At 48.5% G+C, this 25,597-nt stretch overlaps 1 protein-coding gene across 2 annotated transcripts; it reads right to left on the reverse strand.

The window, feature by feature from the left end:
* Positions 1-1,270: 1,270 nt before the first annotated feature.
* On the reverse strand, positions 1,271-25,588 carry KIAA0319L (KIAA0319 like). 2 transcript variants are annotated; one of them, XM_080357699.1, is made up of 21 exons: positions 25,346-25,588; positions 23,708-23,874; positions 20,712-21,406; positions 17,102-17,393; positions 16,488-16,589; positions 15,556-15,653; positions 14,818-14,905; positions 13,614-13,706; positions 12,809-12,941; positions 11,502-11,730; positions 10,849-10,972; positions 10,162-10,294; positions 9,434-9,582; positions 8,980-9,131; positions 8,660-8,798; positions 8,201-8,360; positions 7,067-7,209; positions 6,827-6,949; positions 6,235-6,325; positions 5,815-5,906; positions 1,271-4,538 (listed from the first exon to the last, which is right to left on the reverse strand). In XM_080357699.1, the coding sequence occupies exons 2-21, from the start codon at positions 23,847-23,849 to the stop codon at positions 4,351-4,353; spliced, it is 3,366 nt and encodes a 1,121-aa protein (XP_080213825.1). In that variant the 5' UTR covers positions 23,850-23,874; positions 25,346-25,588; the 3' UTR covers positions 1,271-4,350. The 2 variants fall into 2 exon arrangements, with proteins under 2 accessions (XP_080213825.1, XP_080213826.1); XM_080357700.1 differs by lacking the exons at positions 23,708-23,874; positions 25,346-25,588 and adding an exon at positions 23,124-23,193.
* Between the last annotated feature and the right edge of the window lie 9 nt (positions 25,589-25,597).

The following is a 25,597-nucleotide window of genomic DNA, read 5'->3' on the forward strand; positions in this document are numbered from 1 at the left end:
GGGGGACCCCACAGAGATGGGGATCCCCAGGCCGCCCCAAGACACCCGCTCTGGGTGTCCCCAGCACCCACGGGGCAGTTGTTCCAGCACCCGGAGCAGCAAAGCTGGGGGCACATGGCAGCTCTGCACCCTGGGACCCCGCTGCCCCCCGGCCTCACCCCAACCCTACCTCTGCCTGCGGGGGGGGCTGGGGGGCGAGGGGACCCTCTGCTCTGAGCTGTGGTGGGGGCAGGATGCCGGGAGACACCAGGTTGTGGTTCCCAAAGCGAAAAATCAGAAAAAGCAGCGTGGTGTCCCCTTCCCGGCGATGTCCCTGTCCCAGTGGTGTCCCTGTCCCGGCGGCTCCCTGCCTGCCACACCACCCTCCCCACCCCGGGTGCGCTCTGTTTGCCTGCTATTTTTGGCAGCCTCCTAAGAGCTCCTCTCAGGCTATTAATAATGAGAGTGCGAAATTCGTTTGGCCTCTCCTATATAAGGCAAGGTAGAGGCTCAGAGGCAGCTAAATATACTGCGGGAGCAAGCGGGGAGGCTTTGGCACCGAGTGTGGAAAAGAGATTGTTTGAACAATGGAAAGACGGGCTCACTTGGTGCACAGGGGCCTGCGTGGATGAACAGACGGACAGAGGGATGGACAGAGGGTGACCGTGGCCATGGTCCGGTGCCACAGCGCCTGCATCGCACCCAGTGCCCTTTGGAGAGCGGAGCAGGCGCCTGCAGCAGCGATGCTGCTCCAAACCAGCCATGCTCTCCCCGTAACCAGCACGTCGTTACTGTCACTGTGTCACCCCCATGGCAGGTGTAGGAGCTGCTGTCCCTGCGGACACCGAGGCCGGGAGAGCCCGGTTGGAAGCGGTGAAGCAGCAGCTCAGGGAATCCTGGTGACTGGAGGAGATGGGGAGCAGCGCCAGCTGCACATGGTCGGAGCAAGGACAGCGCAAGGGGAGGGTGAGAATGCGCGCGGAAAGAGAAACCTGCTCTCCCACCAGGCTCCAGCTTTTTTAACTCCTCCTGGTCCCGGGCGCTGCTCGGGGCGGGACAAGCGGAGCCGGGGAGCTCAGGGCTGGGTCTGCGGTTCCTCTGATCTCCCACCTCGGTGCCCTGGTCTCAGCATCACAGTGCTGGGGGCCACGTCCACGCAGCCCCTTCCCCACGGGCGTCACCCACCTCTGTCCCACGCTGGGAGGGAGCACTCGCTGAGTTGTCACATTAGGAACCATCCCACACGTGAAACTGGAGAAAGAAGCTGAGCAGCAGCAAAACATCTTCCCTGTTTATTTGCAAGAAACATTTCATTTAGAAAAATTACTTTTAGTCTTGATCGAAGTAACACCGCAATCAACAAACATTGTTAAACCAAAGTTCAGACAGGTTGGGCAGCCCTGCTACACAGAAGAATAAAGAAAAGATTGAAGAGCAAATTGTTTTAAAACTAGATCGCAACATTTGCCCCAAACATCTTAACCAGTGTTTGAATACATTAAAGAAAACGAAGTGAAGCTGATGGTTTGTCAAACAGATGTCTCAGCTTTTAACCTACATGCAACGGGTAACCCATAGCCAGCGTCTCTAATTGTGCAACCGCGATGCAGAGCAATGCAGAGACCTTCCCCAGCAAGGTCACCGTGCTCGGGGACACAGCAGCAGTGACACTGGGGACTCCTCTGGGGAGGAGGAGAGGGTGGCGAGGGACTTCAACATCCCGCCTTTGCTCTGTGTGCACACACCTTGGGAGAGCTGTGTGTCCACGGTGCGCTACAGCGGACAGTCCGCCTGTCCCCTGGGTCCGGGGGTCCCTGTCCCAGCCTGGGGGGTCCCCTCGGCTCCCTCCTGCTCCCACGTTGCTGTGGGTCCCTGCTCCCCTGCGTGGCACCGAGGGTTAAATGTGGAGCGAGGAGCAGGACACAGCCAGGGAATGCTAATGGGAGCCAGGAGTCTAACAGGAGCTTGCGCTCTGCTGTCACAAACCCGCTGTCACAAACCTGCGCTCAGCGATGACAAATGACTAAGGAGCGGGGAAGCTGTCTGACCAAGCGGCTCGGCGCGGAGGGAACGCCAGAGCTCACCGCAAAACGCATCCTGGGCGGGCGGCGCTGCCCGCTAACGCACGCCAACCCCGGCGTGCGGCACCCGCGGCCAGACGCGAGGATGGGAAAAGAACCTCTGCTAAACAGAGGTGTGGGCGGTAACAGCTGCACGGGTTTTAATTCTTCCCTCTTCCGTAACGAGAAGCCAGGCTTGTTTGAGAGCAGCCTCTGCCTCTCCTGAGGGGCTGGGATCCCTGCAGCAACCAGTGCTCCACGGCCGAGCCCCCACGGGCTGTAGGGGGACTTCCCCAGACGGGCAGGGACAAGAGGGTCAAAAAGCACAAGCCCCAAGGACCAGAATCAAAGAGAATCCAATGTCTCTGTTGTAACAGTACAACTCGCTTCCAGGTGCAGCCCAGGGACCACATCTGATCCCTCCCTGCACCTTCAAAACCGCGTTTTGTCATCACCTTATATCCAAATAAAGGGAAACGCATCAGAGTGGTGTCACCCAAGAGTTAAATGTCCGGCCGTCACCCAGCTGACAGCAGCCGGCGCTGGGCTGTGTCCCTTTGAGATGTCACGTCGCAGGGAGCATCGCGGTGTCAGCCCCGTCCGTGTGTGGTCCTGGGAGGGAAGGAGCCGTCGGGAGAGCGGGTGCAGGACAGCGGGAAGGGGACGCTGGCGCTGAGCCACACGGACAAGCCGCGGGGCGGCCCTGCTGTGACGGTGACAAGCGGGAGGCAAGTCCTGCGCCTGGCAGAGCCGGGAGGGCTCGAGGCGGACGGTCGGTAGAGCCGCAGGCTCCAGCGCTGGTGCCCGAGGACAACACGATGGCCGGGAAAATGAACTTAGCAGCAGCCATGACTACATTCAGCGAGGGAACGTTCCCTCCCATTCAATAGTGTTTAATCTTCATCTAGCTCAACACAAATCAGTAGTGCAGCAATATAAATACAACGGAGGAAGTTAAAGCCTTTTTGGCTTTCATAGCTCAAAAAAGCCAACAAAACAAGTTTCCAGTTTTTAAATTAAACACAAAGAAAGGCAATGAGCCACCCACCCATCCAGAGGAGCAGTGGCATCCTTCACGCCAGCAAGAGGCTGATTCCTGCCCAAGGACAGGGGTGCCACTCGTGAAAGCAGCACAGTGAGATAATGGAGGGGTACAGGAAAGGACCCCCCGCCTGCCAGAGCCCTGACACGCGGCCGGCGCCACCGGCACTCACCACACAACGGCCTCGGCTACCGAGTTCCCTTTTCCACCAAGTGTGCACGTCCCGCCGCGTTAGGAGCACGTGCAGCTCTTCAATTGTAGCGTGAGGCCACTAAGCTGCCGGACAGGGGGAGCAGCCAGTTGCTGGGGACCCAAGATAGCAACCCCTGTTTGCCTGGCTTGTGCAAATTTTCAGGTAAAACAAAACAAAAACAAACCACAGTATATGGCATTTCATAACTGAGATATGGTTAATGTCCAGACTCACGGACGGCTTGGCGACCCACAGAAGGTGCCGGGGCCACTGAACATGTCACAGCTTTGGAATTCAGCCAGATGTTCGACACAGGTAGCACAGGCGGGTGTCCCCCCAGCGCACAGGGGTGTCCCAGCCCAGGCAATCACCACAGCCTTTCACATCCCAAATGCCACCGTGTCACCAACGCTCCCAGCGAGAAGGGCCTGCCGGTAATGTGAACATCTACAAGCCCCCCTCTTACCCGCGAGCTGATGGAGTGTGACCATAGTATTTAGATTCCCCCTCCTCTACACTCCAAAAGCAGCCAAGTGCATGTGAAAGGGCAAGTGTAAATTAAAATAGTGCTTAAACCATTAGGGAAGGCGGGAGGGAAAGAGGAAAAGAAGCCGTTGGACAGCAGAAGTAACCCGTGGTAGGCTGTAGGAGCCTGAAGGGAGCTCAGAGCACAGCTCAAAGCGCAGCCTCAACCTTTCTCCTCCAAGGAGCTGCCGTGGAGCTGAAGTCCGAAGTCCCAGGTGTGTGTTTCGTGCAGTTCGAGTGGGCCAGGAGGGTCCTGCAGTCACGGTCGCTCCAAGTGGTTCTGTCCTGCCGCTCTCCAGACGCCAGCTCTGTCCTTTTCCGACGCTTCGCCCGGAGTTCACAGTTGCTTTCTCCTCCCTTTGATTTCCCTTGAAGTTCAAATTCAAGTACAACCAGTTTTAACTGAATGAAAAGAAACCCACAAAAACAAAGTTATTTTCTGTGAAACAAGTTAGCAGCGTTGTCCTCATCAAAGCGGCCACCAAGGCGGCTGTAGGACGGGGACAGGAGCGGCCTTTCCTGCCAAGCTCGGCGACGGCGGTCCCAGGGAGCTATAGGATTTCCTCCCTCTGGTTCTTGGCTTTGGGCGCCACTTGTCCGTTGCGCAAGGAGCCGTTCTGGCTGCGGAGCAGTTTCCCTTTCTCGCGGTCAGGCCAGGTGAAGATGGCTTCATCACTGTCCAGTTCGGACTCCGAGTGCATCAGGCTGGTGTTGAGGACCTGGGCTTTCTGTCTGCCGCCTTGAAGGAGAGAGATTCCGGGGTTACACAACCTCACCTTACTCCGTTCCCTCTTTAAGTCTCCCTTTCCTCTCACGTCAAAGGGGCAGCCTAATCGGAATTCCCCATTTCTATCACTTATTCCCTCAAACGCTGGAGCCAAAGCGACCTTGTTTCAGACACCCTGGCACCACAGAGCTCAGGACGACACTGGGAGATAGTGCAAAGTCCAACAAACAGGTCGGAAAGCAAATGACATTGGAAAGGGCTGTGGGTACACACGGGAGCTCTGTCTCCCTGACCTTGCTCAGGGCATTGTCTAAAAAGCTCTCTGAGGGCTAATGGCTGGAGCAAAGACAACACGCAGGTGTGTGAGGGAAGATTGCTGCACTCTTACCACCCTCCCTACTCTCATCTCTGCAAGGGAGGAGAGATAAATTAGCGGGCTGCATTTAGATTAACGCACAAGGACAGGAGAGACACATTTACCGATATTGTCAGTAGAGGAAATATTTAAATTTAGCTTTTCCTTAATGGAGAAATGCAACATTTCCTCTGTTAGCAGAATGCTCCCTGGACATATCTAGCAGGGAAAAAGGCTTTAGTCAGCAGCCGGCCTCAGAAGAAGCAAGATGAGTTTAGTTACCAGAGAGCAAATGGTTGAGGCACATTTGCTACAGACTGCAGAACAACGAGCCCTTTATTTAACAGTGGGCTCTTCTGTGTGAGGTGACAGATGGTCAGATTAAAGCAGAATTGGGTGCTGAGGGAGGAAAACACACCCTTTTTTTTCAAGGGTATCTGTATTTGTGCAGTTGGGACAGGCGGGTTCTGGGAGGATTTGTCCGATCAGCTCTTGCTGCAGTGCCCTCCAATGCTGCTTCAGGCACTGTTCACTTTGCTGGATCACCAATAAATGGGATAACACTAGGATGAGCAGTTATTTTCCACTAGCAAACACAAATCACGGACTATTTTCCCCACACAGTTACAACAGATTTTCCCACATTTCCCTCCTTTCCCAGTCAGTCAGCAGGTGACCACAGCTCGGTTCAGGTGTCAGGTACAATCACAGCAAAAACACCCCAGCCTGAAATAACTCATTGATCTTTGCAGTCTCTAGGCCAGCAATGCAGCCAGGAAAACACTGCTGAGAGCCCTGAGGGCAAGTGACCAGCGTGGGTCAGCGGGCCTGTAGCCACACAGTTTGCTTCACCCTGGGATTTTGAGCCCACTGAGGAAGAGTGTTCTTAGTCAGCCCTCTGGAAACACTGAGCTCATCCTTCTCATGTTTTACCTGCTTTGGGATTTGGTTTTAACTCCAGGCTTTCTTGATCCGTTGCATCTAAAATCTTGTATTTGCTTTTTCTTTTGGATTTTCCTTTTCGTCTGAAACGTAAGAGAAGGAATTAAGAGGCAGTCCATTTCTAAAAAAGCCAGATGAAAAAAACAACTCTGATTTTCAAAGCTTACTTGCTTATTTCAGATTATGTTCATGTCACAAAGTAAAGCATTAAAAACCCTGCTTTAGTTGCACATTTAAGGGCCAATCCAAATCTTGCTTCTTAATTAAATCCAGAGTTCTAAGACTTCAATATTTCACAAGAAACACCGAGTAACAAAACTAACAGCACAGATGACCTGCCAGGACGATGGGTTCTCATGCAGCTACTTGGCTCAGAAGCACCAATACAGGAGGTTACAGCCTCGCTCCTACCTCTTACAACAGCAGATCACCATCCAGGACAGGATTCCAAAGGCAACCACAATGAGAAAAGATGCGATGATCACATACAGCACGCTCCACTCTGAAAGCAAAATACAGCAGAGATAAGTACGTTTGGGCACCTCAGAAAGCTGACAGCGTGTACTTTGGGTGATATTCTTGGAAAGAGAAAGGCCTGACCCTTTGCAGAATTCGAGTCCAGCATCCATCACTGCCAGCACCACTGACTCACCTACGGAAGCCAGAGGCTTGAGATCGAGTGCGTGGACTCGCCGCACAAGGGCAGGTTTCAGTGTCTGTTGATTTATAAAACTTGCTTTTCCTGTGGCACGTGTGACTTTTACGCTAAGAATGGTCTCAACCCCTAGTGCGTGTTCACCAAGGGTCTGAAGGAGTCACTTCCCTATCAAATATCGCCTGCCTAGACGGTAACGTGTAGCAAGCCCAGGGCAGGGACTATCTCCTCATGTCAGCATCATGTCAGAGATACCCTGAGAAGGCAAGTAGCCGTTACTCTGCCCCCCCAGTTTTCAAACACTGTTTGCTTTCCAAAGACGAACAGTCCCAGGGAGGCCGCACGTACCGCAGTTGCTTTCGCCGTCCCCCATCTGCGCCCTGATGAAGTTCTCCATCCAGAAAGGGTCACAGACACAGCGCTTGGTGAAGGAGTCACAGCGCCCGTGCTCGGAGCAGTTCAGCTGACACGCTAGGGACCAAAACCAGCAAGGTCAACCGAACGGCTCGCGCGTGAGGCAGAAATGGGACGGGATAGTTCAATACGGGCAGTCCCCGCAGAGCCCGTGCCACAGCGACTCGTACTTACTGACTGTGTTGATTTCTAATGCCCGGAAGATGAGGAAGTCTGACTGTTGTTTCCGTAGTTCGTTTTTTAGCGTCCAGGCCACCTCTCGTCCTTTGAATATCTGGTGCGGAGGCTGGTTCTGCACAAAAAACACCATCTTCGTGCTGCAAGTCAGACAAAAATGATTAATCTGCTGCTTCTCATCAGGTAGAGAGCCGTTCTACCCAGTCTGTCACTAGAGGGGCTTATTCTGAATCTCCTGTTTATTTAAAGGCCAGACTCCTGGCTCCATCTTGAAAGCAATAATGGTAGAGCTGGTCATTGCATTAACTTTATGATAGAACAACTTGCTCCACTACGCTTGCCAGGTTTGCAGAGTCCTGTGTATCCTTCAGATTCACAAAGGGATGCATGGATGTTTCAGGTTTTTTATTACCAGTGAGCCTATGAGTCAACAGGATATTAGTGAAGCTCTCAGAGTATGTGGAATAAAACAAAACAAAACACAAAAAACCAATAAACCAGCAGCTGGGGGAAAAAAAATGAGTCTTTTTTAAACAGTACAAGTTACTTTGATCGTTGAGGCAAAAATGGGATCTTAAAGCCATCTGTCAGAAAATAATCTCTGCTCCTTTATAACACTTCCCTCTTGTCTGTCTACTTAATAAACATCTAAACAGATGAAGCATTAATTACAAGAATCCCTTACTTGCCTTACTCGGTGAAGAACAGTGGCAACTGGCCTGGCCATGGCAGGGATAGAAAGGTAATATTACAACAAAAAGTGCTGGCTCTTCTGTTCTGAGCTCTTTAGGTTTGCACAGACAATGAATTCTGATTTTACTGCTACAGCAGGCAACTTGGACTTGAAGGAATCAATACGTTACTCAACTCAGGAAAGCCCAAAGTATAACTGCAGATTTTTTGCTGACTTGCAGCATGACTTTAAGCACACCCCTTGACCCTTTTTCAGTGCTTTATCTACCCAAGACCTGCTTGGCAACACACCTCTGACCCGAACAAGCAGGAATATTGATGTTAAGCAGCATCTGTACATGTTACGATCGCCCAATCTGCTTCCCAAGAGAAAAATCCCCTTGGTTTACTAGACCCTCAAGCGATTCCCCTCCGTGTACCCCCTCAGACGAACCCCACCTTTGCTCAGTGTACGGCTGGATCTTCTGCACGGTAATGTCCGAGTCGAGGACCCCCAGCAGCACCCCGATCTGTCGGATGAACATACCCTTCTGCCTCTCGGTCAGCTGGCTCACATTAACATCCAGAATTATCTCCACGAGGTTATTTTTCCTAGGATCTAGTGAGAACACACACAATACAGATCTTTAGAACTTCTATTTAACAGTCTGGGTACAAGTCAGGTCTCTAAAATTACAGATTCACACTGTAGGAAGAGATAAAGTCAATGACTTTCACAGGTAACAGCAAGCAGGAAGAGTCAGCCCCCAAAAAACACATGAAAATACAATCACATCCCCCAAAACTTTTGGCTTTTACAGTTCTGAGCTGGACTAGACTACATATTATATGTATCCAGACACAGGGCTTGCTAGTGCTCTCTAAGCATACGCGGTACAGCACAAAACCCAGACTCACCAGGTTTTACTTCCACTGTGGTCCTTTCCACATCACTCTCTCCTTTGGCATCTGTTACTCTGAGGTGGAACGTGTAGGTCCCTTCTACCAGATTGGACAGGAGGAGGACAGGATGATGGTCTGAATTATTTAAGACTTCCTGGAAGGCAGAGCAAAATAAGTATCAGGAAACAAAGGATCAAACTAGCACGATAGATCGTCATACTTAGGGATATCAAAGGTAATGAGTGCCAACAATCAGCCTTATGTTTCCTCAGGAGCTGCCAGCGCTATTTCTCACTGATTTTTGTGGTGCTGCCGTTTAAGAAAAGCAAGCTCACCCCAGCGGCAGGGCTCCCCTCGTCCCGGGTCCACAGGTAGCTGACAATTCCCTTATCGTCAGAGGACTTGGATCCATCCAGCTCAGCTGTGTTTGTGGGCAAGGTGATGACAACATTTCCAGCGATCTTTGCAACTGGTGGCTTGTTTATCTCTAAGGAAACAGAAAGAAAGCAGTTGGAGAAAAATCTGGTCATACCCAAACAAAAACTGCTGCATTAGATCTTTAGAAATCCCTGTCTAACCCCAGGAGAGGAGAAGGGAAACGACGTACTGCAGCATTCAGCTGAAGATACCGCTCCTCCAGAAAGGGCAGAGCCTTGGCTTAAAGACATTTCAGTGCTATCTACAGTATCTTTTACCTATTTTTAATTTTGGCATGCCTCTGAACACAGGTTTTGCTGAACTGCTCAGAGTTAACCTGTGTGAGGCAGCTCAGCACATGGCTGGACGTACCTTCTTTGACAATGACGTTGACGGAGCTTTGGCTCTGCAAGTTCCTCTCGTCTTTAACCGTCAGAGTAAACTCATACGTCCCAACTTGGAGGCCGGTTACAGTGGCAATGCTGCTGTTGGCGTTCTCCAGCTTGACGCCATCGGGGCCCCTAAACAAAGCACAAGAGGATCCGTTTGAACTTGGCACAGGTCACGGGAGCTTGTGTCACACCAACCAGGAGGCTCAAGCTCAAGCAGAATTTATGGGGATGCAAACACACAGTTGCCTGGAAATACAGAGTCCACAGCAAAATGCAAAATAGTTTTCTCCAGTTACAAGATAATCAAAAGCGAAAGTGCAGCACTCGGAACAAAACCCATGATTTCTGGTGGTTTAGTGTTCTGGTTATTTTTAAATCAGGGGAGCACTGATATCAGCATTTAAGTAAAGTTTACAAAAAGTGGTATTTTCAGCAAAATCGGCTCGTAAACTGCACAATAAGCCAATTATTTTAAGGAAAGGTATAAAGAAAAATAGTTTCTTCATTTCTAAGAGCTTTGCACACTTTGCATTAGAAAACAGAAAAAGCTACTGCAAGTTGCTCACAGGCTTTTTCCTGAACTCCCTGAAGCACTTCAGGGAATTTAGAGTCTGAAGGGAAGCAGGACAACAAGAAGAGCAGAACGTTGCCTCATTCAAACACCAAGCCAGAAGGCCCTGCTGTTACCTGATTACAGAGGATACACACCGTGTTTTTTCCCAAAGAAAGGAGACAATCTTCTGGTCATCTGAGCTCTTGCTGCCATCCAGAGTGGTGCTGTCCACAGGAAGAGTTAATTCTTTATCTGGACCAGCATCCGCCTTTGGGGGCTTATTGTTCTCTGAAAAAGGATTGCAATATTTTTCATACACATACCATAAAAGGTGGAGCTTAAAACCCCAGCATTAAGAAGTTTCTCCATGATCCCTAGTATGCTTATTGCCTGTTATCTCAACCTTGTACTCAGAAAAACTGAGGTTAAAAGCAGTTAAGAGTTCAGATCAGTTTTTCATTCAAATATCTGCAATAAAATGAGAAGAAAATTGAGGAGTTCTGATTTTTTGCTCTCATTCTGTAAGCACTGCTCCACTTTTTGGGCTCCTGTCCCAGGACCAGCACTGTGGGCAGAGACAGCTGCTTGGAAATACAATCCTGCCATTGCAGTGGGATAACTTCAATCAGACTACATTGTGTAAAATGAGAGAACAGCCTAGAAAGGCAATATCCCTAGAAACATTATTTTGTTCATTCATCAGCAACATACCAGCCCAGAATGGTCTTAAATTAAGCAGCTTTTCTGAAAGCAGCACAAAGGTCCCGTGAGACCTAGAGGATGCTGACAGATTGATGCTCGCTTCTAAGCCTGGAATGGAAGCGGCAAAAGCAGCAGCTCACCTGGCTGGACTATCACCGTGACCTCTGCAGTGGATTGGTGCCCAGCGGAATCCGTCACTATCAGCTGGTAAGTGTAATCACCTTCTTGCATCGCAGAGAGCTGTAAGACTGGTGTCCTCACCCCCTTCGAGAAAACATAGTCACGTATTCAAAATAATCCCTACACAGATGATAGATCAGAAGATCCTGCTTCTAAAACAACTATTATCAGCAGATTCAAAGGGCTTCAGTCTGGCTCCACACCTGGAGATGGCACTCAGAAATCCCTATTACACCATCATTGATTCCGCTACCACTGATGTTCTGAGAACTCAGCAACCAAACAGAGAAAGAATGCGCTTCCCTAGCAGGTTAAAGTGTGATCGAGTTGTGCTGAGAGCTGCTGTAAAAGGCATCAGAATCCAACACCTGCATCGCTCAAGGAAGGAAACAGGATGCCAGTGAAAACCTGTGGCCAGGCTGGCACACCAGCTCAGGCACTAAGCCAATACCAGCTTCATGAGGATTTAGTTTTAAGCATATATTTAATCATCACATGCTGGCTCTGTAGGATTATAAGTCATTTGCTAACAGTAATTTTAAAATTATTTGATTATAGAAAAATAAGCCAGCTAGTACAAGATCCAGCATGAGTATGGGAGAGCCACACTGACCTGCATCTCCATCACCTTCCCTTTGCTGTTCGGGCTGAGCAGCCACTCGTAGCTGACGATGCTGTGATCATCGGTGCTCTGATTCCCATAAAGGGTGATGGAGTTCTGAGGCAGGGTGATCACTTGGTTTGGGCCCGCATTTGCCACTGGAGGATAATCCACGGCTTTGTTCACAGTCAGGTTTGCAGTGGTGGAGTTGCTGGCACCGTCTGAGTCCACTACTGTTAGACTGAAAAAAAAGAGCAGTGAAGAGTCAAGATTATCGAGCTGAACACAAAACACTGGCTGGAGTGAACTGAAATGCAAAAGAAGAGTTAGAAATTTAGGACACTTTCAAGAACAGGAGAGTAATTTTTTTTAAGTGAAAAAACCCTATGGTTTGAGGCAACGGTGCTTTTTCTGAGTAGTAATTTCCCCCAAACACCCAATTATCAGCCTCAAAGTGATGCAAAGAAATCTAGTCACGTCCACCTCTAACTCAAAATCTAACAACTAGTTCCAAGATTAAACCACCCCAGTGAAAGATCAGCAGCTTTTACATACACAGTTGTAACAGAAAAGATCTCCCTGAGTATGACACCGCTTCCCAATGGGAGATGTTCGTTAACACGGACACGGAAGTTCATTAATAACCCACCAGTGCCCTGAACACCGTGTGCCTCTGCAGGTAGGGCCAGGATCACAAAACAGAGCAGCTTTCTGCTAAATCTGGATCTGAGCATCAATCTGATTAGTTCATATACCAATCGCTTAGGGATAAAACAGTGTTCAGTTATGGATACTCAGGTTTATTTTATTTTAAGTCGATCTGCTGATGCAGCACATGGACATCACACCAAAATGCAGAGCAAAGGAAAAACACAGAACACTGAAGTAAAATCAGCTACTGTCTATTACTCAGGTACGTGCAGAAAACCATTAAGCCTCAATTCACTTATCCGGGACAAACACATTGCATTTGAAAACTGGATTTAAAGACTACAATTCTTCCTAAGCCTTTACTCAAACAGTTTAGATTTGACATTTCAAGAGACATTTTGTAGCGCTGGCAGACCATACGTTCCCTTCTGCCATCATCTTAGACCAGCGCTACAACTTAAGAATAAAAAGTAGCTGGATAGCTTATCTCTTTCTGAAGTGCAAAGCTATGAAACTACCTGGAAATGTAGGAGTGGAGAGAGAGGGTATGTCACAAAATAGAGTTCTCTCCCTGTTTCACCTTTGTTTTTTTAAACCAGACTAACACTTTAGGAATCTTCTGCATTTTAAGGGATGAGAATTGATCAACTCCTGCAGCTATAACCCACCTGAAGGTGTAATTCCCGGGTACCAGGTTGGTCAGCGTCAGTATGGCAGTGTCGCTAGAGACCTTTTCCTCCCGCAGAGGACCCTTCAGTTCTTCCCAGTGATAGCTGACAATTTTATCATCATCAGTGCTTTCTGTTTCAGTTGTGGAAGAAAATGAACATATGAGGAGTTGGAAAATGCTTCACAAACTCCAGGTGTTCAGTCCCCTACTCCAGTACTGGGCTTAGCAGCCAAAGGCGGGTTTGGTCCAAGCCCAGAGGTCTCTCTTGTGCCCAGATACTCAAACCGTATCCTCTTCTCTACCTTGTTTCACAGGGATACTCAAACACTCCTAATCCCAGGTTTGTATGTGTGCTGGGGAAAGACAAAAAGCCCAAACCAAAACTCTAACAAAATACTAGTTGGGGTAAGACAACCTGAATGTACTCAAAGAAACCCCTGAAAAGCTCTAGTGCAGGCCAGGATCAGGAAAGGTGCTGTGTTAGCTAATAATGTTTGAAGCTTAACACAAGAGGCCAGTAATTTTGACCAACAATAGTTTTTCTTATTCTAAGCAGCAACCTCTAGAGCTTCTCCTTTTTTAGGAATTGGCTCAGACCAGTGCCCTTCAAAAGGAAACACAGAGAGATGCCGTCGTGTGTGTATTCCCCTCTCCTGACAAGAGAGGCTGATTCTTTTCGCTAAAGTGTGTTTGACTGTGTCACAGCCAGTTCCTCTTAAACTTTATCTAAAGGGTCAGCCCAGAACCAAACACACAGAAACTAAGCTTGCTAGACTACTGCCCTTTAAACTGTGGGTACTCACGGCTGCCATCAATAACCGTGGAAATGGTTGGCAGTGAAATCTCCTGGAACTGCGGGGACACAACGGCAACAGGAGGCTGATTCACCCGAGGCTCTGCAACAACAACCAAGCTGTTACAATGACATCTACAGGCAGATCGCAATAAAAACACCCTGCCAAAGAACTCAGAAAAAACGCTCTGCTGTTGTGCACCATGAGCAGCAAGCGGAATATATACTGCACATCCTCTTCCCAGCCCTAATTACCCCTCCGTGCTGCAGTCAGTGAGTCCAGAGTGTGGAATTGCTGCACCACCGATCAGATTGACCACAGAGAACTGCACAATCAACCACAGCGACTCGTGCTATCAGCAAGTTGTACACCAGCGCGGGGAAACAGTGCTAACAAAAGGGATTTAAACAAGCAAGGAGGCAAACCGCCACACTAATGCTCTGGAAATGGCTGCGCTGCATCAGTTGTCCCATACTGGGGCAAGCATTCCAGCACAGACCACCCGAACAGAGCAGCACCTATAGCTTCTTGCCAAAGTTCAGCTGCTGCTCTGAAAAATGAATGATTTTGATGCATGCTGCCAGCCGCAGATTCACTGCTTATAAGGAAAGGATCAGCAACAGCATCCAGAAGGCCAGCCACACACTTGCTAATTTAGGGAGTGCAAGAGCACTTCTTTGCCCACAAAGCTTGGAGAAAAAGTCTTGCTGAAGTGTACAAAAGTAAGAGGTTTTTTGCATAAAAGGCAATGCAGAACCTGTGCTTGCTTCTTTACACAGGCCATTTAAAAACTGAGACGTGGTGAGACAGTGAGCACAAGCTGCTGTATCTACACCAGCCCATCTGCAAACCACATCTTACCATAAGGAATGAGACTGGAGTTAACCTGCACGAGGTTGGGAATGATAGGGAAGAAAATAACCTCCAAAGGAGCTTCAAAGCTCTGGCTTCCCTTCATTTTGTGTTCCTGCTGCTATGTACTTTTTACCCAGTTACAGCTAGTTTTTACTGAAGCAGCGGCTTTCCATGGTGAAGCAGTTGCTAAGCTTCACATCTCGACAAATAACTTCATACATATATACACTGAGTTCACAGCACAATGAATTTTCATGGTGTTAAACCAGGGTCCAGTCAAATACGCCAATGTGGTAGAGGTATTGTGGTTTGTCAGGGACAGATGAAGTTAAGAAAAGACACAGTCCTACCAACTCACTTGGATTCACCGTTACATTCACGTAACCCTCTCCACGGGCGTTTTCCCCATCAACGACGACTTTGAATTCGTACAGACCAACAGTAAGCTGGAAGGAAACACAAAAAATTGTTGACCTTCAGGCCAGTCGCACCTTCTCAGGAGCTGTGAGAAGGTCCAGTTACCACCCTTGGCACAGCAGCACATTAGACACGGGCAATTATGCTCCAACCTACACATACACAGCAAGGGATGGTTTCCATGCCAAAACATATTACGTATCTTTTAGTTTACAATGGCTATGCAGAAACCAGAGACTAGTATTTCTTTCTACCACAGGTGCCACAGGATTGCCAGTCAAGCTTTATTTTCTAACAACAATAGGCAAACAGAAGAGAGATAACGGAGATTAGTTCAGGTTGTCTGGGCACAGGAATCTGTACTAGCAGGTTGCATTTGAGCTGAGAAAGGCTGTGTGTAAGGAAAAAAACACCTCTCTTCTTGCGTATTTTTACAAAGGGAAGTATTTCTTCTCTTACTTCTTAAATCCTGAAATCAATTTCTTCTTTCCCTCGCGTCAGATCAATTTCTGTTTTCTAAGATACACAGAAGAGCTTGCAGTCAAACGCTGGCTGCCTGCCCATTCTGCAATTTCCTGTTCATCCTGAAATCAGGTACAAGTCTATCCTGGCTGCCAGGGTCCCCGTCTTCTCCACCTGTCATTTAATACAACAGGATACGAAGCAGCAAAAGCTTTACCTTAGATAACTTAAGAGTCTGTGAGTGCTTCCCTTCCATTTCTCCACTGTAGTCTTTTGGATGAGTAATCAATTCCCACTCATAGGAATAGGTGGTTCCTTAAGAAAAAAAAAGGTCCAGATATGAGTTTTTACAAGACTGCCTTTCTGCTGTGCTAAAGAAAAGCAAAGGCATTAAACATTTACAAGGCACATTCTGCTGCGCTATGGAGAAATGAGACAGCTTGGAAACTGAGTCGCAGCTTTTTGGGAATATACCCAGGGAAAGCGACAATCTGCGCTTCTAAAAACACATTTACTCCGGAGCCAAACCCCATCTCTCAGCTTCTAAGGCATTAAAGAGCTTTGGAACAATCACAGCTCCAGGATAATAGGAGAGAAAAGCCTTATCACGCTCTCAAATCCTGCAGACACAACACAATGCCAGTGTTTGAACAGGAATGCATCTATCCCTGTTGCTGTACAACACATAACACCGTTGCAGTGCAGTCTCCCACTGCCACTGTGGACAGAGCTCTAGAAAAGACCTTTACAAATACCTGTGGAGGATTTGCATGATAAAATGAGGAGTGTTTAAAACGTCTTCCTCCGCATACCAACCCCAAATCAGACTGCAACCCACCAAATGAGAGATCGCTTGCTAAGACAGCTTGTCACCCATCGGTAAGTATCACAAACAGATGCTGAAGATCCGCTGCTTCCTCACACACTTAGGGAATACACTGCCTGCCCAATCTAATGACTGTGTAGTACTCTCAGTGCTTTTTGTGTCTTGCTATTTTCTGGGAGAGGTAATAGCATGGGATGAAAAATTTCTACAGGAAAGTGTTCTCTGACAAAAGACATCTGGAAGATTATCCTTATTTAATGTTGTTTATACTGCCTATTTGCCATTGTCACAAGCCCTCAGCAGAACTCCCCGGGAAGCGTTACCAGGTGGCGGTTCAGGAAGCACAAACGCATTCAGCTGAACTTCATTCTTTGGCAGAGTCACTTGGACGCTGTCTCCAGCAGAAACCACCAGCTCCTTCATAACTGAGGGGAGAAAACACAGAATTGAAAGAGAAACAGGAAAAATCAAAGAAACCAATCAGACTAAAACACCCAACCAAAACCTTGTTCAGAAAAACTGCCTTTCACACCATCTTTGTATTATTTAGCAAAACGAGGAGGCCCTGGCTACATTACTTTTCCAACACAAGCCACTGAAGACATTTAAAATATATTTTCAAGTTTTAGCTGGGGTAAGCCCTTAAAAACAATACTAACTTGTCAGCACCAGCATCCAACGAGCTTCCTGCCAAAATCATCTCTGGATGCAGCATTTCCTTCACACTTACCATTTGTTCCCTTGTAAGGGAAAGGAACTTGTGAGATTTATGGTGCCGAAATCCCATTCTCAGACCTCACGAGTTAACGGGGTCCAACCACCACCTGCACTGAAGCACACACCTCAGCGCTTTTTCAAAGGCACCGTGATTTCTGAAATTCTATTTTTCAATACGGCAATAGCTTGTCATCAAAGCCTGGCCAGATAATGTTCTCACCTGGTGTGGTGGCTGTTGTACTCGGTGACACAGCAGCGCTGGTCTGGGTTGTAGAAACGCTGCCGTTTGTGGGGACACCACTTGGCACTGAAGTAGCTGTCTGCAGCTTCGCTGTGCTTTTTCCTGGCACGGGGCTGACCGTGGGCAACACAGCCGAGGCGTGAGGATGGAGCAAAGCGTCCTCTGGCTGCCCAGGCTTCTCGGTCTCCCCTGCGGTTGCCAAACCCTGTGCCACAGGGCTGGAGAATGCAGCCAGCACTGACGGGTCTGGCGCAGGTGTTCCTGTGGAGATCTGTAAAGGAAAAAGTTGTGTTAGTTTGACTTGAGCACTTTTGTTTCACTGTGTTTAAGTTGCACGTCACCTCCACCAGGCTGAAAAGTCCCTGGTTTGTTTTGCCCAGAAGCAGGATGTTTTACTGCTCCCTCTTCTCTCTTTGGAATTGTTTCTCCAGGTTCTTCCTCCACGGTTGATACGCTATCTCTAGCTCAGCTGAACACCAGTTAATACCATAGATTTAGTTCCAGCATATTAGGCACCATGGCTGTTGATGTGGCAAACCTGACAGAAGGTCTATGTTCAAAATTGCAGTGAGCGGAGCTAAAAGAACAGAGAGGTGGGTTAAGACAGGAACAAAAAACAGGGACCAGGAACTGGGGTTCATTTGGGCCATTTATTTTGGCTATATATTCCTTTCTCTAAAGCTGTGCAGTTGGCGAGCACAACGCAGGAAGATTGCAATGGCATTTTTATGCAATAATCAAATCATCGCAGCAAAGGGAGAATTTATTTCAGAGCTACTCTTCAAAGCAAGGTGACCTGACGCAAACAGCTCCCTGCGTGCGTGCCACGGGAGACGCTGCTGGGGCAGAGACCTGCGCTCGCGGGCAGAAAGTCCCTCACATCCATACAGGATGAGCCACTTGATTGAAAATAATCAAAGTGGCAGGAACAATTTCCTTTCTTTCATCAGAAAATTCCTTTTACGGTACCTAGCCCCATTCCAGTTCTCAGCCTGCCAGGCAATACTCTTGACAATTTACCTTCCACTGACTCTATTTTGAGAACATCTGCTAAATATTTTAAATGGAGCAAATTACCATCTTGGACTTGGGAAGTGTTTTGGAGCTGAATTGCCCACCACTGCTCCCCACTCAAAAGCTCATATTGGAGGAAATACTCTCAAGCTTTCATACCATGCTGTTGGCATTCACTCCAGCAAACAGCAACTGGAAAAACACTCTAGACCAGGGTGGGCAACATCATGCTCAGTAGATGGCCCGGGCTTTACGAAACATTAAATGCCAGCTGTAAAAATAAAGCCATCCTACACGTACTGCAACAGCCAGCCAGGCCAGGAGTAGCAGTGAAGGCTTCTCTGCAAGAAGGTTGGGGTTGTTTTTCAGTCTTTGGCAAATCATTTCTTAACTCTACAGTTAAGAGAGATCCTCTTCCTCCCAGAAGTCTTCAGGATGAATTGACAGCCAAATGTCTGCAGAGAGCTCGAATTAGATAAGCTTTGCCTGGGGCAACGTAACAGTAAAAAATGCCTCTAATGCTTGCAAGCTGAGACACTTCTTATCTTTACTCCATAACCCCAAATTCTTTAAAGCAAAGAACAGAAGATCTCATTCTTGGAGATAAATGAGGAGCAGATGAGAAGTTTGCCAGCTGTCCTGTCTTATTAGCGTAGGAAATCGAGAGAAGGGGCACACTGGCCTGAGTGAATGAATACAGAAGTGTCAGACACTTGATTCCAGTCCCTACTTGCCTTTGGCGAGGGATAAATGACCTGGTGCCCCTGGGAGTCCTGTGTCTATCAGATGGAACTAGAGCAGCAGAATCGCTATCCTGAGCTATTTCAAAATCCAGCCCAGGTGAAATTCTACCCATTTCAGCATATGTGTAATTCTACTTATTTTGGCTCAACCCAACTCCCTGCTGGAGCATCTCCCTCCTGCAAAGACTGGCCACCTCCCAACTATAAAGCCCTGAATGTTATATCCTTGGCCTAAATTAAACCGCTCACAGATCAGCAGCACAAGGACAGCTGCATAGCTTGCCTTAGATTTTCCCTGCGAAAACTGGATGGTTCAATAACCAAGGAATTAGCCCAGGGCTGTGTAGAACCAGCTTCAGCTCAACATGCCTGTTAAGGTGGATTGTTTTAATTCTTTCTCCTCCTCAGAAACTCTGTTCTAAACCTCAAAAATGTGACAGCCAGGAATTCCATCACAGCAAATACATTTTAGTAACAAGTTTTTATTTTGATGAACTGTCAAGAGATCTGGACCTTCATATTAGCAAAAATTAGCAAGGAGAAGAAAAAGTTAATGACACCAGAGAGTGCTTCCTAAAGATGGGAAATCCTGGATACTCAGCAATATTCAGAAGCTGATTAATCCATGTTATTTAGTATTTGCAACCAGTTTATTGGACAGGCACTGAACAGTAATGATGTGACAACTCAGAACGCAACACTGCAAACTCAACAAGCAGGGAGATAGAATGGGGCCACTGGGGAAATATCAGGTATTAAGAGGAGGAGAGAACAAGCAGGGTGGAAATGTTGCAATACTTTGAGTCAGCCCTAAATGCTGCGGGGATCTGGAAAATCAAACATTTGTGAAGTTTTTGCGGGTGATTTTCCGGGCTGGCCGGGCGCTCTCAGCCGTGGCCCTTGGCCCCGCTCCACATCCTGCTCTGCAGGGTGGGGGCTCCGGGCAGTCACAGCCCTGCCTGCACCCAGGCTTTGAACGCAAGGGAGAGAAATGCATTCACTCAAGTTCCCAGAAGGCGTCAGGCTCCAACAGCACCAAATCCTAGAAACATGGCAAAATGTATTTAAGGAACAGCTTCACCAAGTAGAATTCTTTCTATTTCACCATCACGAGTGCATGGGCTTTCTGGTATGATAAGGCTCAAAACACCATTTGCAGATTTAAAAATGGAAACATCATTTAACAATTGAAATGCGCCAGTTTCTCTTTAACATCTAGATTTACTAGATTAACATTGTACATGTTTGGAGTAGAGACTAACTGGTTTAATTCAACCAATGCCAACCTAAGTTTGTGGATTTGAGAAACTGAAGTAGTCTTAAAAACTGAGCGGAAAAGTTGGCATTAAGATGCCACCTCAAGCAAGTAGGCTGATATGGAAGTGCACTGAAAGCTCCATGCATGAGTCCATAAAATAACATATTTAACTGCCTCGATTCACCACTCAAAGGAAAACAGCTTATTTTGTTCTGTGGACTACAGGTAACAGTTTTCAACTCCCAGGCACTTCCACTGACATCACATCTCATTCTCAGTCGGCAAGTACACTGTGTGATTACACAAAGGACAAGAATCATCACGACATCCATCTCCCCTCACCTTCCCAAAGACTCTTTATTCCACTGAGGAAAAGGGAGGGAAAAACCTCCACCCCCCAAACAAAAACCCCAACCCTCGGCCTTGCCTCATTGACGAGAGGCTGGAAACAGAAATCCTGAACGGTTGACTTAAATCTGCTGAAGTGATAGGAAAAGTCTACATAAAGCAGATTGAGCAGGAAGGTGAGAGCTGGCCAAGACTGCCCCGTTTCTGCCCCAGCAATCCCACTTACCCATGACAAACCAACACCGTCTGCGTCGCTCGATCTATTCACATTATTGCTGTTAGGAGGGAAGGGGCTTTTGGGTTTCTGCTCTCTTGGGTTCTGTCCATCTGTCAGCGAGTCCTCTTGATTTGGATGGCCTTTGGGAACTGGCTTCTCTGCCACTAAGTGCCTCAGTACCTGATCCTTCAAGCGTTCTGCTTCGCTTCGGCTGCTTCTGGATTTGCCATGCGGTGCTCTGGCCGCAGCCTCAGTGCCGGGGCTCACTGCTCTGTCCCCTCTCTGGACTTCCATCCTTTTCCCCGCGAAGCTCCACGTCTGCAACGACCTCCGCAGTCTTTTTCTCCTCTGTGCAGGGATGTCCCAGTCCAACTGCTTGTGAAACCAGGTCTTCCCATCACCTTCTGTCTGAAACTTTAAGGAGCGCTCCATGCTTTTTGATTTCTTTAAAAATACCAAAACAGAGTCAGAAGCGTCAGTCCTGTTCGCCTGACACGTGCCATGCATAGTGCAGTTCACCTGGATGCACAGATTTTCCAAGAACCAAAAGGCATCACAGGTGGGGCTCTGGCAACAAGCGCTCTGACAGGACCAGATGGTATGAAATCCTTCCAGAAGCTGTAAATGATGATCTTCCCACGATCTCAAATGGCCACCAAACACGATCTTCCCCGGCTCACATTTAGATCTGTTCCAGTTTGCATCTGGGAAAGGGGAGGGAAAACAAATAAAGACAATTCTCAACCCTTAAAGCAGTGAACAATAGATCCTCATCATTATTGTTAAGACTAATTTAGTGCACAAAAGCAACATGTTTTCCTCTTCCACGCTGATGTTTGAAGTCAGTCACTTGACTGAAATTCCCCATTTGAGAAGTTGTATCTCCTAGAACAGAGGTCTGTGAGGCCTGTTCTCACCACCTGCTCCACCATGGGGCTTTCTACGACAGAAATTACCTGTCAAACACGTTTCTGAAGAGTCAAGTTACTTCAGATCTCAGATCGGCAGTAAAGCAGCAACTGCTTTGCGTATGTTTGGGGTTTTTTTCTTAGCATAAAAAATTAGAGTGCTTGCAGGGATCAGTGGATTAAAGGCTTCCAAAATTCAGAGCTCTGCAGATTAAGGACTCCCTAAAAATAGACTAATGACCTATGGGACTGTTACACTGTGCTGTGTTCAGCATCCAAGGGATAATAGGTCACTGAAAGATTACTTTACGAACGATGTCGCTGGAGGCTGAGTGGTGCAGCCGGAGGCTACGCTCCGGAGCTGGCTCCCTGCCTGGCAAGGATGGAGCTCCTGAACACAACGCAAATGGGATACTTTTTCCTCCATGAAAATAAAGAAGTCTGAATTTAATTTATAATATCTCAGTCCCCATTTCTTCACAGCATATAAAGAAAAGTTCACAGCAGGCTCATGGAGCAGGATGCTTTCCCAGAGCCAACCACAACACAGAAGTGCAGAGGGGAGGTACCTCTCTGTGCAAGTCTGGGGCTCCCGAGCAGCGCTCAACCTCTGCCTCCTAAAGCACCAGCTCTGGAAAACTCCGTGAGAGCAGAACAGCACAAATGGATGCAGGCGTCTGTTTGCCTTAGGCTACCTGAAGTGTTTGACTTCAGGGCTTTAAACTCCAGTCACAAGGACACTTAGCCCCACACTACTCAGCTGGTGAGGAACTCTGACCCTCCGAATCGCAGCTGCTACCCAAAGTTTGTGATATCGAAGTGCTGCCACCCTCCCCTTGCTCCTGCACTTGGGGAAGAGTCATATGCATGACATTCACTCAATTCATTTAAGCACCATGGCAGCGAGCAGAACTCCTCAGACTACATTTGCAGCTCATCTCTGGAAAGATGTGTTTGTTTTTCTTGGCTTATTTTTTCTTCTTTCCAAGTAAAACAGTACAAAAAAAACGCTGCTCTCCTCAGGAACTCGGGAGTTCCCATCCTGACGATGCAGCTCGGGGCTTTGCTCAACAGCAGCGGAATGGAATGGACAAGAGCAGTTTCTATTAATAAGCTCAGGTTCACAGATTTGCCCAGGCACTTAATCCCTCCTGATATCGGATTAATGATTAAAGACTTGACTCCACAGACTTTTAAAATCTGTCACATGTAACCAATTATGTCAAAATAACTCCTCTTGCGTAACTCCGCGTGATCACACCAATTTCTAGGCAGTCATAATTCCTCCTCAGTTTAACAAACTCTGCTGCCTAAGTGACACAAACAAGACCAAAAGAACAAAAACTCTACAGTGGAAAAAGTGTCCACATCAGGATAACCATGTCACATATAATTGTATTTGTTTCCACACACGCATGACCCTTCGAGGTTTAAGCTCTCCAAAGCAGATCAGCCCTCAAACACTCACTAGGCAGCAGCCTGGAGAACACGTCCACATAACCGAGAAACAAACCTTCTGAACTAGTATCTGGTGAATGCTACACATGCACATAGGAAAAACATGACTTCTTGGTGAAGATGTGGCCTCAAAACACTCACAGGACCTTACCGCATCTCTCTGAAAAGTCAGAATCTGAACTTCTTAAATAAAAGCAAAACAAAACACATCCATTATGTGAAGGCTTCCATACAAGCCATCAACTTGGTTATTTACTTGAGCAGGAGGTTGGTTACTCAAGTTTGAACAGAAACTAAAAAAAACCCATAATAACCGGCTGTGAGCAAATACAGATTATTGACATACTGTGTTTGGGAAGAGTCTTAACATTTGAGGGCTTTAAAAAAAATGTTCTTGCCTTCCCAACCTGCTTCAGGTATTCCTTAGATTAAATTGTTTTCCCTCATGCCCCACATCTCTCCTGCCCTTTGGTAGTTCATTAGGCAATCATTAAGGGTGGGGCTTTGTTTGTTTTTTAAACCAGCTACAATGTCTACCAATAAATAATTTCCCTTTCCTCTCAGAACATTTTAAACAAGTGAGAGGGATAAATAGCACAAAAAATACAGCTACAGTCCCAGAGAGAACAGAAGATTCACCTGCTGAGGAGCACAAGGCATACAGGCAGGCGCACAGGCAGAGCAGCTGCAGACCTCTCCGCTCCCTCGCTGGCTTTCCCAGGCAGTGTCGCGACAGGAACCGGGCGCTAATGCTGAACTTGGCTTCCAACCTCTTCTCCATGGCCTTTGTGAGCAGCAGTAGGGTTCTGGAAACAAATAAGATAAGAAGCACAAAACATTGACCGGCAATTGGTATGTTCTTGCACTGACCAAATCGACACTATGAAGAGCGTGGAGCATTTGCGGGGAAAAAGCAGTGGCTTATCTTATCTGCTGTGACTTAGTCCAGCTGCTGCTAAGTAACTATCGATGTACAACACTAAGACGAAATCCAAAGTAGCCAAGTTTCCCGTGTTGAACCACAAAAGGCTGCCACGCTGGCCTCTCCCATTATCCTTGTGATTTCCTCATCTATCACTTTCAGTGGCAAAATACCTAGTATCACAGCCTAATGGATTCAAAAGATACATTTAGGGAATTTCAGTTTGAAATATGCCCCAGAGAACGGACACCCAGGCAGGACCACAAGCATAACAGAGGCTCTGATTGACCTCCACATCTGCCTGGCCGTGTCATCGCAGGCATGTTGGCACTGGCTGGTACCAGCCAGGACTACAGAGAGACAAGGCAACAGCAATGCTGAGAAACATGGAGCTAAAGACGTGTTTTGCCTCATATTTTGCTCCACAAGGCGCAGATTATTAAAGCACTGATGCTCCTTCTCAGCCGTCCTAATGCTAAAGGCTCTTTTACAGCCTTGTATGTTACTGAAATCGAAATTAGCTCTGGGTGATGTGACATGAAAACATTATTTCATAAGTAATGAACATGATCTGTTTTCAGAGACTAATGAGCTACCATTAGCCACAAAAAGTTAAATCTGCCATTTATGAAGACTCAAAAGGAACGGTATTACAGATCTATCAGTGCTTTGCTGAAACACTCAGCGCTTGTCAAAATCCAAGGGAATTCCACTCCGGCCGCGAAGAGCGAGGGACACGGGAGTGAAACGGGAGACCGAGCCCATGGGGGATCTAAAACCACAGGGGGACCCGAACCCACGGGGGATCCAAAACCACAGGGGGATCCGAACCCACGGGGGATCCAAAACCACAGGGGGACCCGAACCCACGGGGGATCCAAAACCACAGGGGGACCCGAACCCACGGGGGACCCAAAACCACAGGGGGACCCGAACCCACGGGGGATCCAAAACCACAGGGGGATCCAAACCCACGGGGGATCCAAAACCACAGGGGGACCCGAACCCACGGGGGATCTAAAACCACAGGGGGACCCGAACCCACGGGGGACCCAAAACCACAGGGGGACCCGAACCCACGGGGGACCCAAAACCACAGGGGGACCCGAACCCACGGGGGATCCAAAACCACAGGGGGACCCGAACCCACGGGGGACCAGCCAAGGGGTCGGGACGGAAACTTTCCGCCCCCTGGCCCCGCCGGCCCGGTCCCCGCTGCCCCGGAGACTCAGGGCCGGGGCGCAGACACCGACGGGCCGGGCCCGGTAGGACTCGCCGGGGGCGGAGGCCCCAGCACGGAGCCCCCGCAGCCCAACAGTGCCCCGGGGCCCCGCCGGGAGCGAGCGGGTACGTACCAGGGGGTCATGGCGAGGCGAGCTCGGCGGCTCCTCAGCGGGCTCGGGCGGGCGGCGGGGCCGGGCCGGGCCTCCAGCGCGGCGGGCCGGGGGGCAGCGCGGCCTCCTGCCCCGCGGCCATGGCGGCGGCGGGCGCCCGCTCACCCCTCACCCGGAAGCTGAACCGCCGCCTCCCGGAACCGGGAGAGCCTCAGCGGGCACCGTCCGGTGAGCGCCGGGACTGCGGAGCCGCCTGTCCCGGCTTCCAGCGGC

The sequence above is a fragment of the Nesoenas mayeri genome (assembly GCF_963082525.1).
Source record: "Nesoenas mayeri genome assembly, chromosome: 21".
Taxonomy (NCBI): domain Eukaryota; kingdom Metazoa; phylum Chordata; class Aves; order Columbiformes; family Columbidae; genus Nesoenas; species Nesoenas mayeri.